Below are 13,857 nucleotides of genomic sequence, written 5' to 3'. Positions count from 1 at the left end.
TGTTAAACACTATTCAATTACAGCTCACTTAATGGCTGAAATCCAAGTCAGTGCCCACAACTTCAGAGTGAGCCCAAGATTTCATTCATGCCCCTCCTGTGTGGAAGAACACTCAGCCCAGATATACTCCTTGGCTTTATATTATTGGAAAATAAAAACAAAAAAAAGAAAGAGTAGTGTTCAGTCTTGGGTACAGGCAGATGGAGTCATCATCTCAGAGTGACCATGGGAGACAGCACTACTGACACGCACATTAATTAAGGGATGGGGGAATCACCTGGAACAGGTCTTGGGTCTTTTTATATTAAAAAAAGACTACCTTATGGTAACATTATGGGACAAACAACTTCATTGAGAGCCAAGCACAGGTACCTTACCACACAGCAGAGTACAAGCTATCCTTGAAGTATACAATCCTAGAGAACATAATTTTAAAAGTGCAAAAGCTAAGCATCCATGGGAGTGCTGGCTATGTTCAAGTCTGAGACCAATATATTTTTAGCACTGAATTAAGAGATATGGAGAATGGGTTGGATAGTGAAGGTGCTGTAGACAAGCAGCCATTAACTAATTAAATGGCCGAACAAGCCATGTAATCTAACCTGTTCCCAATCCATAAATGAAGCAATAACGTAGCTAGATTTCATTCTCACTTGACACCAAAGTCACTGGATAGTAACCGGCGGCACAAGCCCTGGTTGATTTGGCCCATCACTAGAACAGGTCTTTGAGGCCACTGCATCAGTGTGGCTGAGTTACCCAACTCAGTGACTTGGAAACAACCTGAAGTTTTCCTTTTCTATTTGTCAACTTCCTCAGTGATTGATGAGGATCACAAGAGCCAAATATCCTAGAATAAAAAGGCAAATATAAAAGAATACCAATATTCAGCTAGTCACCAACACGTAATGTGAATCAGCATCTTTGTTTGTCCCAAGCCGTCTTCAGTGTGTTACCAAGGTAGGTAGAATTAAGGAATATGCTAAGAAAGAGATAACAGCTTGCATTTATATGGAGTTTATGAAACACACTGAAACATCCCAAGGTTCAGCACAGGAGATCAGACAAAAATTGGCATCTGGGAGACATTTGGATAGGTGGTCAGAACTTTACTCAAAGAAAGATTTTAAAGAGCACTTTAAACAGAGGTAGCAAGGCAAACAGGTTGGGGGTACCAGGAAAGTACAAGTTGCAGGAAAGCAGGATGTTCCATCTTGGTGGCTTCACATCAGGCCTGATCCTGTTCTTATGTAAAAACCTACACAGGGACACCTTCCAACAGCTGTGCGGATAGCAAACAAATTAATAGTTTCTCATTGATATTCTGATTAAGCCGAGTCAAATCGAACTCTTGCTTGATACATGAGAAAGTTGTCCCTTAACAGTAACCACCAAACGTGCTGAGTGATACGAGGCATCACAGAACTAGCTGCCAATCGGAGGAAACGTTTTAGCCATGGAGAACTTTACAGTACCCAGGTTGTACCCAGTACAGTACACAGTTGCCGGTAGCAAAATCTTCCACTCATTACACTATGGTGCTGACAGAAAACCAGCAAGGAACGTTGGATTTGTTTTCAACCCATTCACAAACATTCCACTCTGTCCACCTCATATCACAAAACTCCCATTTCTCACTGTCTAACAACTCCCACACCCCCCTCATCTAACGACCCCTCTCCCTCCCCTGGTTGTCTAACACTTTGTCCTCAATCACCACCCCACCCTTCCCTCTCCCTAATCACCCTGGTTAATCTCACCTCTTCCATGGTGGGAATGACCAGACTGGTTTTTGACAAAAAGCGAAAAAACTGCAATTGCTGGAAATCTGAAATAAAAATCATGAAATGCTGGAAATACTCAGCAGGTCAGTCAGCCTGCACGGAGACAGGTGTCAGTGTATCCTATTGTCCCCATGACAGTTTCTGATCACTGAATCAGCACCACGGCTACTCACCTGGTCTATTTCAATCAGCTGGGCATTAGCTCCTGGCCATTCAATCGCCACCTTCACAATGTCTGATGGGGGTGGCATTGGGAACAGTCAGTTGAGATCCTCCTCTGCTGCAGCTCAAAAAAACCAACCAGTGCTGTGATACATTGGGAGGTCAAATCTGTGCAAAAATAATTTGGAATTAAAAATCTACTGCAAATAAGTACATTTTCCAACCAGTATTGCAAAAGTTCACACCTTAATGCCCAACTTAACCCCACAAATCAGAAGATCACGGTTGTATCCACATCTATGGAGTTTGTTGATCTCCACAGGGTGCTACAATTGACGCGAGGTCCCATGCCCACGAATCAGCTGACAGATTTGCTCCTGGCCACTATCCAATCCATGCACTAGCAAGGCCAGCATGTATGTAGATGTGACCCAGCCGTAATACACCGAGAAATTATCCACCAGCACACTCAGCCTAGGCTTGCACTTTAGCATCTTATAGCACAGAAGGCCATTCAGCCCATCATGTGCCATACTTTTAAAATGGCTGTCCCATCGGTCTCGCACTCCTGCTCTTCACCCACAGCCCTGTAATTTTTCTTTATTAAATGCACCTCAAGTTTTGTTTTGAATGTAAAACTGTCATCTACTTGTTCACAGAACTGTCAAGTACAGTAGGGCTGCGGAACTACATGGCAACAGGAATCACTACCTACAGGAGTGAAGGGGGTGGGGGGGTTGGGAATAGTCATAATTCCTCAAACAGAAGTTCGAGGCAATGCAGAAGCACATAGCGACAGTAAATACAAATCAACTCAGTGATTCTACCTACTGAAATTAGTGGCACTTTTAAATCAGTGGTTAAGGCAGGATGCATTACATGGGCAGGACATTATTGTTAAATGCGTACAAAGGGAAAAAAAGCTGTTATAGTATTTGCCCAGGACTTACTACTGTCTCTACAGAATTGGGGAGCACTTTTCTGCTTCTGCCACCAAGTTTCGCCAAGAAGAAAATTATTTTATCAATAGTAACTCTTACATCAATGGGAAGTGGGCGGGGGAGGAGTGTTGGGTGGTGAGAGAGGGCCAGGGAGGACGTTAAACTAATAATATTCCAGTTATCTGGTGGGGAAAAAAGAGGTGAAGGTAGATGAAATAACAACGTTCTAGTCCTTGACTCACTATTAGGAGATTCGAGCATCAAAAATTTTTATAAAACTTTTGTAGTTAGAGTATTACCAAAAAGATTGCAAGAAATAATGAGACTTGCACTCATGATTTTATTCAGCGGTCAAGTCACAGCACAAGAGCAATGCACCAGAGTCAGGCAGTCACCTAGTTTATCAGGAGGGTTGGCAGATTGCACTTAAGGAATTGCCACTTAGTTTTTTTGGGTGATGGTGACAAGGGAAACACGAGTGACACCAGGATCTCTCCCTGCTTGCACAGAAATTGCACCTTCACTCCAAATTTATACTGTAATTACATAGGCTGGTCTGTGCTCATTTGATGTGCTATCCAAGAGACAGCCTAACCCATAGTGACCATTCCATGAGGCACAGAAACTGCAAGCTGAACCACACCACAAGTTTGAGCATGGCATCTTCCATCAACACACTCTGGATGTTGAGGCCAAGCTGGAACTTACTGAGCAAAAATTATCACAAGACTTCCTTGTAATGTATAATTCAACTCCATCAAGTCAAGATACGCCAAGAGGCATTAGCAATGGCTATCAAATCCCAATAATAACAATCTGTAGTACATGCATTGAGAAGGACTTGCATTTATATAGCATCTGATACAACCTCAATGTACAATTGCCTGCTATGCACTTCTGAAGTGTAGTCACAGTTGTAGGCACAATCAGAATGTGATAATGACTAGAACATCCACTTCAATGGTGATAGTTAAGGAAATAAACATTGGCCAAGACATCAGAGAACTCTCCTGATGCAGTTCCAACAGTACTTGAGGACCTTTTATGCCCCGCTTATTCAGAATGAAGAGGGTCTTGGTCTACAGTTTCCTTAGAAAGGATCCCCCAGTACTACCTCACAATTAAATGGTATCCTGCTCCTACATGACCACCAGTTGCTTCTGATAACAAAACCTCACTGGGCGAGGAGCTTCGAACAGCACACAAAAGATGCTGAAAACAAGCATTTGCCCAGCCCCGCAGCACTCTTGTTCAGCCAAGAGCTGGTCTATTGGGAAATCTTGTCCTTCCCTCAATAACTAATTCCAATTCCAGCTACTTGGAAAGCAACAACCCTGGCACCTGCAAGTTGATTGTTCGTCTATCAGAGTTTTTCAGTTCAACCGTTTTACTCTAAATATAACAAGAAATTCAATTTAAAAAAATACAGAATCTTGCAGAATTAGGAAAAGTCTGTGTAGTCAATAAAAATATCCACCTTACGACTGTAACCCATGCCTTGACATGACCCCATCTCAAATGTACTTATTTATAGAACCTTTCCTAATAAACGTATTTTGCAATTCTTACACCCTGGAGAGCAAGTTAAAAATAACATCTGCTCTACTTCCTTTTGTACTCAAAATATTCTCATTTTCAAGAAATGTTAACTAAATTGGTCAAAAATCCTGGAAATCAATTCAAAATCTCAAATTTTACCAAGGGGATGGAACCTCAAACATACCATAAATACATTTAAAACCTATCACGATAGCAGCTATCACCTCAGGTCTTTGCCCAAGAGCTCCCCCCCCCCCCCCCACCACCATGTCTACAGTTAGCTAGATATAAGCATGTTTTGAAAAGGATGATTAATGCAAGGGTTGGAGGACTCAAAGCACTAAACAAAAACATTGGATGAAGTAATGTGATTCCAAGAGGAAGAGATTATTTATGAAATTCTAGCAATGTTGTATTCCCCAAGCTGGAGTTGCAGGGTCTTGAGCAGAGACCCTGCAGAACAGACTTTCTGCAAACTTTCAGTGAGTGATCATACTGTTCTGTTTTCCCCTACACCCACTCACCGCAACTTTGTACAGAGAGAAGACTGCATCGCCTGGGGCATGGAATCACTGACCAACTACCATGCAAATGCTCCTCTTAACCATTTCCAACTTTGCTTTACATTTCAGAGCCTTACTGGTGCAAAGAACTTATGCAGATGGCGAGTCAGAGAAAGTGAAAAGTGGGGTGTGTAGATCCCAGTGCCAGGATTGAAACCAACGCGTGATCAATGCACCCAACTCTTCTGCAGCTACACATCTGGCCGCACAGACACGATAACTGTCAGGTGTATAACGCCCATTATGAATAATGGAAGAAATCAAGATACCATAACATGTAATAATTAATTGTTAAAAAACTGCAGATGCTGGAAATCTGAAATAAGAGCAAAACAGCTGGAAACACTCAGATGTTGACACATGGTCTTAATTCGAAACATTACCTGTTTTTCCTCTCCAGAGGAGCTGCCTGACCTGCTGAGTATTTCCAGTTTTTAATTTAACGACTTGTTCTTTCCTAAAACATTGGCATTCTTCCCTCTATTTTGCTCTTCCTCTTCCTACTACCAACAGGTAGTCTTTTATATAATGTTTGGTGTCATTCCTGCAGCACCTTGGCTTATTTTCTATCCAATTTCTTTTCCAGCTCAGTGACATCTTATGCAAGGAGCTTCGAACATTCACCGAGGGGTGAAAATTTTTCTTGGGACACTTGCATGGGCAAATGGAAACCCAGCAAGTTTGAGTTCATCAGGACTGTGGTGAAAGAGAAGAGACTGGAATATCTGAGATGGAAGCAGTGATTACGTGTGGGGTACAAAATGCAACATGGCATCAAACCAAGAATGCACACATGGAAGCTCACAGTACAAATATGGATGGTCATGCTCGCTTTGATTCAATCATCTTGAGAGAGCTTATGTCCTATATATCATGGAACACATTTCTTAAATGAGTCCCCCAAGTTTTTAGAAGCACCAGTCTAGCTAGAAGTCATTTCATATGTTCTCTGTACATGTGCCTTCAATATAACATTCACTAGATCTAAAAGTATCCTTGTTGTATTACTCCTGCAATTTAATTTAAAGTAATTTTGAGAACCTCTCCGCCTTGTTAATTCAATTAGGTCTTCAGAGCAACTGCTGGTGCCACTGCTACAGGCAACAACCTGGTGGGGAACTGTTGTAACACTCATAATAAAGCAATCTTCTAGTTTTGTTTTTTTTGAAAGAAAAACATCTTTGACCTAGTCCAACGTACAGGCAAACCATCTACTTCCAGTTAAGGCAATTCTGCTTGGACCTCTTTCTTGAATGGTCCTTAGCTCCACTTGACGAGGGATACCTACAGGAAAAAATCTTGCGTAGTACATGTATGTTATTGTCACATGTATCCAGGCACAGTGAAAAACTTGTCTTGCATACAGTTCGTACAGATCAATTCATTACACAGTGCACTGAGGTAGTACAGGGTAAAAACAATAACAGAATACAGAGTAAAGTGTCACAGCTACAGGGAAGTGCATTGCAGGCAACAATAAGGTGCAAGGTCACAACAAGGTAGATTAAGAGGTCAAGAGTCCATCTCTGTATTTAGGATTTATAACCACAACACACAAGGCCATCTGGCTCACCGAGTCTATGCTGGTTTTGAGACAGATCCAGTCATTTCCATTCCTCCACCATTTCCCTGTAGCCAAAATTCTTTTGAAAGCCCTGACTAACCATGTTTTGACCAGCAAAATTAGTACCATTGTGTGTAAAAACCTTTTCTTCAAATTCCCACTACACCTTTATTTATAAAGCTCAGGATCCCATTTACTTTACCAACCACACTCTCAGCGTGTTTTGTCACTTTCAAAAGATCCATGCAGATAGACACCACGTCCTTTAGAACTGCATCACTTAGACCATATTGCCTCTCCTTGTTCTCTGTCAAAAATATACACCTTCAAGCTTTTCCAACTTAAGTGCTATCTGCCAAGTCTGGCAGGCCATATCTTCATTTACCATGACTTCCTGCTTTATCTTTCAATCAATTTCTTATCCTTTCAACCACTGACCCTTTAATTCCATGAGCCTCAAATTTTTCTAACCAGCCTTTTGTGGGAATTTGTCCAACACATTCTGAAAATTCACTTGGATGACACCTACAGAGTTTATATATCAGCCTTTTATTACCTTAAAGATTCAAGTCAGGTTTGTCGATCATGATTAACAAATCGATGCTAGTTCCCATGTAACTTAATTTCTCTCATTGCCAATTGACTCTGCCCCCTCCCCACCCAAACTAATTATAGTTTCTAAAAACATACCACCAGCAGCCAGCATGTTCTTGCTTTACTTCATGGCAAATGCGATGCTTTTGTTCAGACACCTGTCCTTTACAGCAAAAGCAAAGGTTTCTGGAGCAATTCAGCAAGTCAGGCAGCATCCAAGGAAAGAAACAGTCACCGTTTCAGGTCTACAACCCTTCATCAATACTGGTCAACTCGTCAGAGGTCTGAAAGCATTGCAGACACAAAATGTTGACTGTTTCTCTTGGCCTCAACTGTTGAGCTTCTCCAGCATTTTCTGTTTTTGTTTCAGATTTCCAGCATGTCATTTAACTTCCAGTCATGGAGTCAGAGAGAAATACAGCACAGAAACAGGTCCTTTGGCCCACTGAGTCCAAACTGACCATTAATTACACTAACCCTGTACTAATCCCATTTTATTCTCCCACCATTCAGATCAACTCACTCTTCCTCTCACCTACATACCAAGGGCAATTTACAATGGCCAATTAACCAACCAACCTCTGGATCCTCACACAACCCTAGGGAGGATTGGAAGATTATAGCAAGTCCTTCTGCAAACGCTATCCTTGCTTTCCTCAAGGATGCATCTAGACTCAACAGCATTTCTTCTAAACACAGCCAACTTCCTGCTTTCCAACTTCCATTCCATCCATTACCTTTTCCTTCCCTTCAGTTGAGATTTTGACAACATCGCTCCCTTGGTAAACACTGATAAAAGCAGTGATTGCAAATGAGTACTCCAGCCTCAAGCTCCTGATCTATACTCTGGATCACACCTTGGTCTATGATCGGCCCCATCAACTCTAAGATTGATCTGGACTCTCCAGGAACTGAACATCAGACTTCTTAAAAAAAAGTCATAAGTATTAACAAATTGGTTTCCCTTTTCCTTTAAGCATCCCTTTACTAGAGTTGACAAAATGGCAGTTGTTTCACCAACTGTTAAAAATCAAAGTGCTTGTGTGAATGCAGCCCAACACAGTGTCTGTGTGGGACAACAGACTGTGACCTTTTAGATTAAACTGATTCAGATTTCAATGCCCAAATAAATTCAGTTTTGCTTCCAATCTTCTCCCTATTACTCATATTTGGCCCCTTTTCATTTATTCTCAGCCAGCATTAGTAACTGATTCACTGACAAGGGACAGGCACACATCAGTCCTATCACTGTCCCAGCAGCAAAGGTCATGAATTATGAGTCAGGAATAGAAACCCTGGCTGATATTAACAGCTCCCCTGACCCATGACAACTGTGGGCAGTGATCCAAACTCTTCTGCCATTGTATCTTAGGTCTGCTAACTCAGCCCAAATCATGGCATTGAGCCACATGTATCATTAAGATTACAGACAAAAACAAAAGCTGGATTTGGTCTCCAGAACCCGCTAAGCTATCAAAAAGGAGTGCCATAAGGAAAGGGTTAATCAGAATCTACTGAAGACTACCAATATTATACTGTTAGTTATTGCCTCTAAACTATGGTGAAAATAAACCCTTAACTGTGCATCATGGAGGAAGATGAATTTTTGATCATTGTTGTTTTAAACTGCAGCTAATGTTAAACCATGAGGAAATGACCTACTTCATGAGGGAACTCAGTTAAAGATGTGTCACTGTACAGAGCTTCCCAAATTTCAGGGAGCTACAGCCAAAAAGGAAAGGAAAATGGTTAGTTTTGCAAACTGGCAGCATCTCCATGAGCAACCCCTGCCCAAGCTTACTTGCAGAAATCCAAAAGTTAAGTCCTCAAAATCCCAAATAAAATCAAAAAGTGCTGTAACTATCAGGTCATGCAGCATCTGAAACAATTGACATTTCAGGTAATGACCTTTCAAATTAACAATGCAGGCGAATGATCTTTCATCAGAAGCTTAACCTACACTGTACAATTAATATACAATAAATGCAGGTCTCTCTCTGTTTAAAGAGCCTTGGAGTTTATCTAGCAATAAATGAAAACTTTCCTCCAACAGCACTACCTGTGGAACCACACATTTGATGATAAACATAACAGGTCTTACTTTGAATCAAAGTTCCTCCCCACACCACCCTTGCTAAAACTGCATTAAATATTTTCTTTGTAAAGCACAATTTAACTTAGAAAAGATCAACTACAGATGGCACACAACAACCAAAGTATTCTCCAGTGGCAGACTTTTGGGAAGCTTGTGGTCAATAATTGGCCAAGTTAGTTTGGCTTCTGGTCACTGAACAAATTTCCAGCAACCACTGTGTTCTGCAGCTCAGTTCCAGCATTGTTTTTCCCCTCTTGTCTGCTCTCATTAAATTGCTGGTCTTTTTAAACTTCCTGCAGGCTGATCAACACCATCTCTCAAATGGCATTGGATCCCTTGTTTCCTTCCCCTCTCTGCCATATTCTGCCCGCCGCCGCCCCCCCCCCCCCCCCAACCCCCAGGTTTGATGAAAGGTCATTGATCTGAAACATCAACTGTTTCCCACTCCAGAGATGACATCCGACTTGCTGAACACTTTAGCATTTTCTGTTTATCTTCTTAAAAACTGCAGATTCTGGAAATCAGAAATAAAAATAGGAAGTGTTGGGTGTACTCAGGACGACAGATGTAGAGTGAGTGCAGAGTGAGAAGCATGGGAGTTAACAGTTCAGGAGGACAGATCCCTCTCCATGATGCTGTGCGACTTGTTGAGTATTTACAGCATTTTCTGTGTTTTTATATTGCATTTACTAACCTCAAGTTGCCCCAAATTGTACAGCCTATTCTACATACGAATTGCAATAACCATGACAGTGAAATCTAGCAGCAAATTTTGCATACAAACAGCGATGAGAAACAAACAGGCATGGAAATGGCTGTGACATTAAACAAATATATTGTATCTATCTTCATTGCAGAAGACACATTAATGTAGCTGAAATAAAGGGGAACCAATGAGGACCAAATATCACCAAAAAAAAAAGTTGAAGCTAAACACAGATTAGAGGAACACCACCTCATATTCTGTTTTGGTAGTCTCCAACCTGACAGTATCAACATCGATTTCTCTAACTAACCAGTTCCCCCATATTTTTTTTCCTCCTCCCTCCCCCCCCCCCTTTGGTTTTCCCTAATCCCTCTGGCCCCTTTAGCCCTTCTTTTTCCCCTCCCTCCCCATCCTGCCCATCACCCACACCTTCCTCCCTCTGATTCCCCACCTCCCTCCCTTTATTCCATGGTCCACTGTCCTCTCTTATCAGCTTCCACCTGGTTCAGCCCTTTTCCTCTTATCTATCACCTCCAAGCTTCTCACATCATTCCCACTCCCCCCTCTCCCCCAACTACCTACCTTCCTCCCTCACCTGAATTCACCTATCACCTGCCAGCTCATGCTCCTCCCGCTTCCGCCGCCCTTTTATTCTAGCTTCTATGCTCTCTTTCCAGTCCTGATTAAGGGTCTCAGCCCAAAATGTCAACTGTTCATTTCCTTCCATCGATGCTGCCTGACCTGCTGAGTCCCTCCAGCACTTCAGGTGTGTTGCTCCAAATTTCAGCATCTGCAGTCTCGTCTAACAAACTCCCTGACCTGGTAGCCCACATTCCAGGGATCTAAAAGAGGCACCAGATCCTGGAACTGTACAAATGCGACATTGTTATTCAAGCTCTGAGGAAGAGAAAACCGTTGGCTCAACAGTAGTTGTTGGCAAAATGCTGGAATCCATCAGTAAGGATGTAGCAACATGCAACTTGGAGTCAGCATGCTTTTATAAAGGGATGAGAAAATTGGGCAAACTTAAGATAGTTGTTTGGAGAGATAACTAGCGGGGAAGATGAGATGCAATCCATGAATTTCCAAAAAGCATTTTTGATAGCGTACCATACAAATGGAAATTACCTTACAGGAAGTCAATGATCAAGGACTCAGAAATATTGAAAATCAAAAGAAAACTGCAGATGCTGGAAATCCAAAATAACAACAGAAAATGCTGGAAACACTCAGTGGGTTAAGGCAATATGTGTGGAGAGAGAAAACAGTTAATTTTTCAGTTCTGATGAAGGGTCTTTGACATGAAACATTAGCTGTTTTCTTTCCAGAGACACTGCCCAATGTTAAGACAGAAATCAGTGGGAATTAAGCACACATCATGCCAGCAGGACCAGGTCCATCACTATTCATCCATCAAGTTCAATGGTTAACCATGTATGATGTACCAGAGTTTGCAGATATACAAAGCAAGGTAGGAAAATGACCTACAAGGATGCACAGAGATCTCACGAGTGGTCAAGGAGGTGGAATGTGGAGTATAATGTTAGAAATGGGAGACTGTGCAAGTTAACGTTGGAGAAACAGATGGCGAGAAATAGAGTCCAGCAGCGATGTTCTTCTCTTCAATGTGAGCAAATGAAAAAAAAAATCTATTTCCGAAGTGGAAAGCAGTTGTGAATGTTTCTGGGTTGAATTACACCACTCCAGAACTTCAACAAGGCCCGATTTATCCTTCTGTGCCTGGCTCATTTTCACCTCAGTTACACTTGGGATGAGATGCTTTTGGCACACTGAGGGAAGCTGGAACACAACAGGAGAAGGATAGTTCCAGGACAAATTGATGTTCAGGCACAGGGGTATGAAGGCAAAGCCCCTGCTGATGACAGACTGTTGCTGGGAATTCAGCACAGCACTGGATGGGACACCACTCAGCTTACGTCCCACCAACATTCTTCAGGCCAACCTCCCAAAAATTACTCTTCCCCCCATTGACCGAGGTCCACAATGAAAACCTCTATCTTCACCCCAGTCACTTACCTGATCACCACCCCTCTCCTCCTCCTCCTCTTCCCACACCCATCCCTACCTCCCCAAGCTTTCTTTCAGACACCCCTATCTCTCTGCCTCAAGAGGAGAGTCAGGAAGACCACCCTCGACTCACTGGAATTCAGAAAAGCAAGAGATGATCTCACTGAGAGGTGCAGGATTCCAAAAGGGACAAGCAGGGTTGTTAATGAAAAGCCGTTCCCTTCAGCTGGAGAGTTGATAACTAGGGAGCAGGGTAACTATCTGGGCAAGGAGTTGACCATTTAGGGATAATTTTTTTTGTAGAGGTTTGTAAATTTTTGGAATTTTCTGACCCGGAATTTTGTAGATTCTCAGCACCACGTATATTCTAGGCTGAGACTGAGAGAAACAGAGGACATGGGCCAAGTGGGTACGAGAGTGGGTCAGTGGCAAGTTCAGCATCATCTCATTGAATGGTGGAAGGTTCAGGGGGTTGATTGGTCCAACAGGGAGAACTCTGACTCTTGAAACAGTGCTGAGGACTCTAACATCAGAGGAGACAAAAAGACTGCAGATGCTAAAACCTGGAGCATCACAAAGAGAGCTGAAGGGACTCAGAAGGTCAAGCAGCATCTTATAGAGGGAAATGGGAAATGGACAGTCGACATTTCAGTCGAGTCTCTTCATCAGGACTTTTTAAACAGTTGATGTCCCATTGGTAGTAAGAAATGAAAAAATCCAAGAAGAGCAGAAGGCCATGGGGGTGGATGGGGGGGGGGGGTGGTGGTGGAATCAATGAGGAGGAGGAGGGTCTGAGGCAGGAGAAAGGGTCATCAGTCAGAGGTGGGGAATCCTTGCCGAAGAAGTAGGTGCAGAGGCGGGAGGAAGAAGGCGTCGTGGCAGGCATGGAACTCATTGAGGTGCAGGCACATGGGTACTCATGATCCTGAACGGGGACCACTGCAGTTCGGCTGGGAATTATTTTCCCACGAAAATATAACAGTGAACACAGTCCACTGTTACTCTTCACTTGTTCCTATTCACCATCTTCACCAAGCAACTTTTGAAAGAAATCTCCGCACTGTCACATCCACACAGTTCGAGTCCAGCTCCTGCAGCCAAGTGTTCAAAAAGAGAAGCAGTGAGGCAGTATAAATTCAAGCAAAGAACGTTGACTGCATGTTCAGTTTGACAGGAAATGAATAATTAATGTTGTAGGAGCAGAGTGCCTTGGGAAGCAGGGACTGAAGACAGGAAGTGAAGTGCTTCCTGAATAGCACTTGAACAAACAAATACCCAGCTGAAGGAGAATGAAAGACATTGGTCCTACTTTCCCCACGACCCCCTCTCACAACCTTTCAGCTTGAAGACTAAAACTCTTACAAGATACACTCCCAGTGCCCCAAGATCCCCAACAGGACCAGCCCACAGAGCTCCAAGCATTTCATAAAACTAACACAAAAAGTAGCTTTGGAACTGCCAGTTTTGAGGTTTTAGAGTTGTTGTTGAAGTTTAATCATCAAAATGCACCACTCCAAACTAAGCAGAAAGTTGCACAGAAATGAAGATTTCCGCAATTTGCTACTTCTGTAATTGCATGCGACTGTTCAGGAAGGACCCACAGGGGTTAAGAGTAGAGACAAGGACAGTGCATTTCATCTCCCATCAAGTCACTGAACATCAGCTGGATGTTCGGCCACAGAAGCCTTCATAGCTGAGCTGATGTACTTCTTACCAACGTAAACAATTTTTGGGACCAAATTTTCTTTTAGAAACCAGTAGGAAGAGCATCGACCTCAGCAGTGACATCCCCATGGTGAAACATCCAATTGAACTTGGGAGTGTGAGACCAACATCAGACCTTCACAGAACCAGCAAGCAGAAGGACACTTCGGCATTGTT

The 13,857-nt window shown here is 42.6% G+C and overlaps 1 protein-coding gene across 7 annotated transcripts in view; it reads right to left on the bottom strand.

Annotated features, from left to right (window-relative positions):
- LOC127578732 (engulfment and cell motility protein 2) overlaps positions 1–13,857 on the bottom strand; it is a 129,585-nt gene that overhangs the window by 80,227 nt on the left and 35,501 nt on the right. For 6 of the 7 annotated variants that reach the window (XM_052031128.1, XM_052031123.1, XM_052031129.1 and 3 more), the window contains one exon: positions 1,958–2,114. In XM_052031128.1, the coding sequence (XP_051887088.1) occupies positions 1,958–2,035 (78 nt within the window). In that variant the 5' untranslated portion in view covers positions 2,036–2,114. Of the gene's footprint in view, positions 1–1,957; positions 2,144–13,857 lie in introns of all 7 variants that reach the window. The other variant, XM_052031124.1, reaches the window with a different exon arrangement.

This window comes from Pristis pectinata, chromosome 16, assembly GCF_009764475.1.
Source record: "Pristis pectinata isolate sPriPec2 chromosome 16, sPriPec2.1.pri, whole genome shotgun sequence".
Classification (NCBI taxonomy): domain Eukaryota; kingdom Metazoa; phylum Chordata; class Chondrichthyes; order Rhinopristiformes; family Pristidae; genus Pristis; species Pristis pectinata.
The sequence above is the reverse complement of the archived record's forward strand: the minus strand, read 5'-3'. Positions and strand labels throughout refer to the sequence as shown.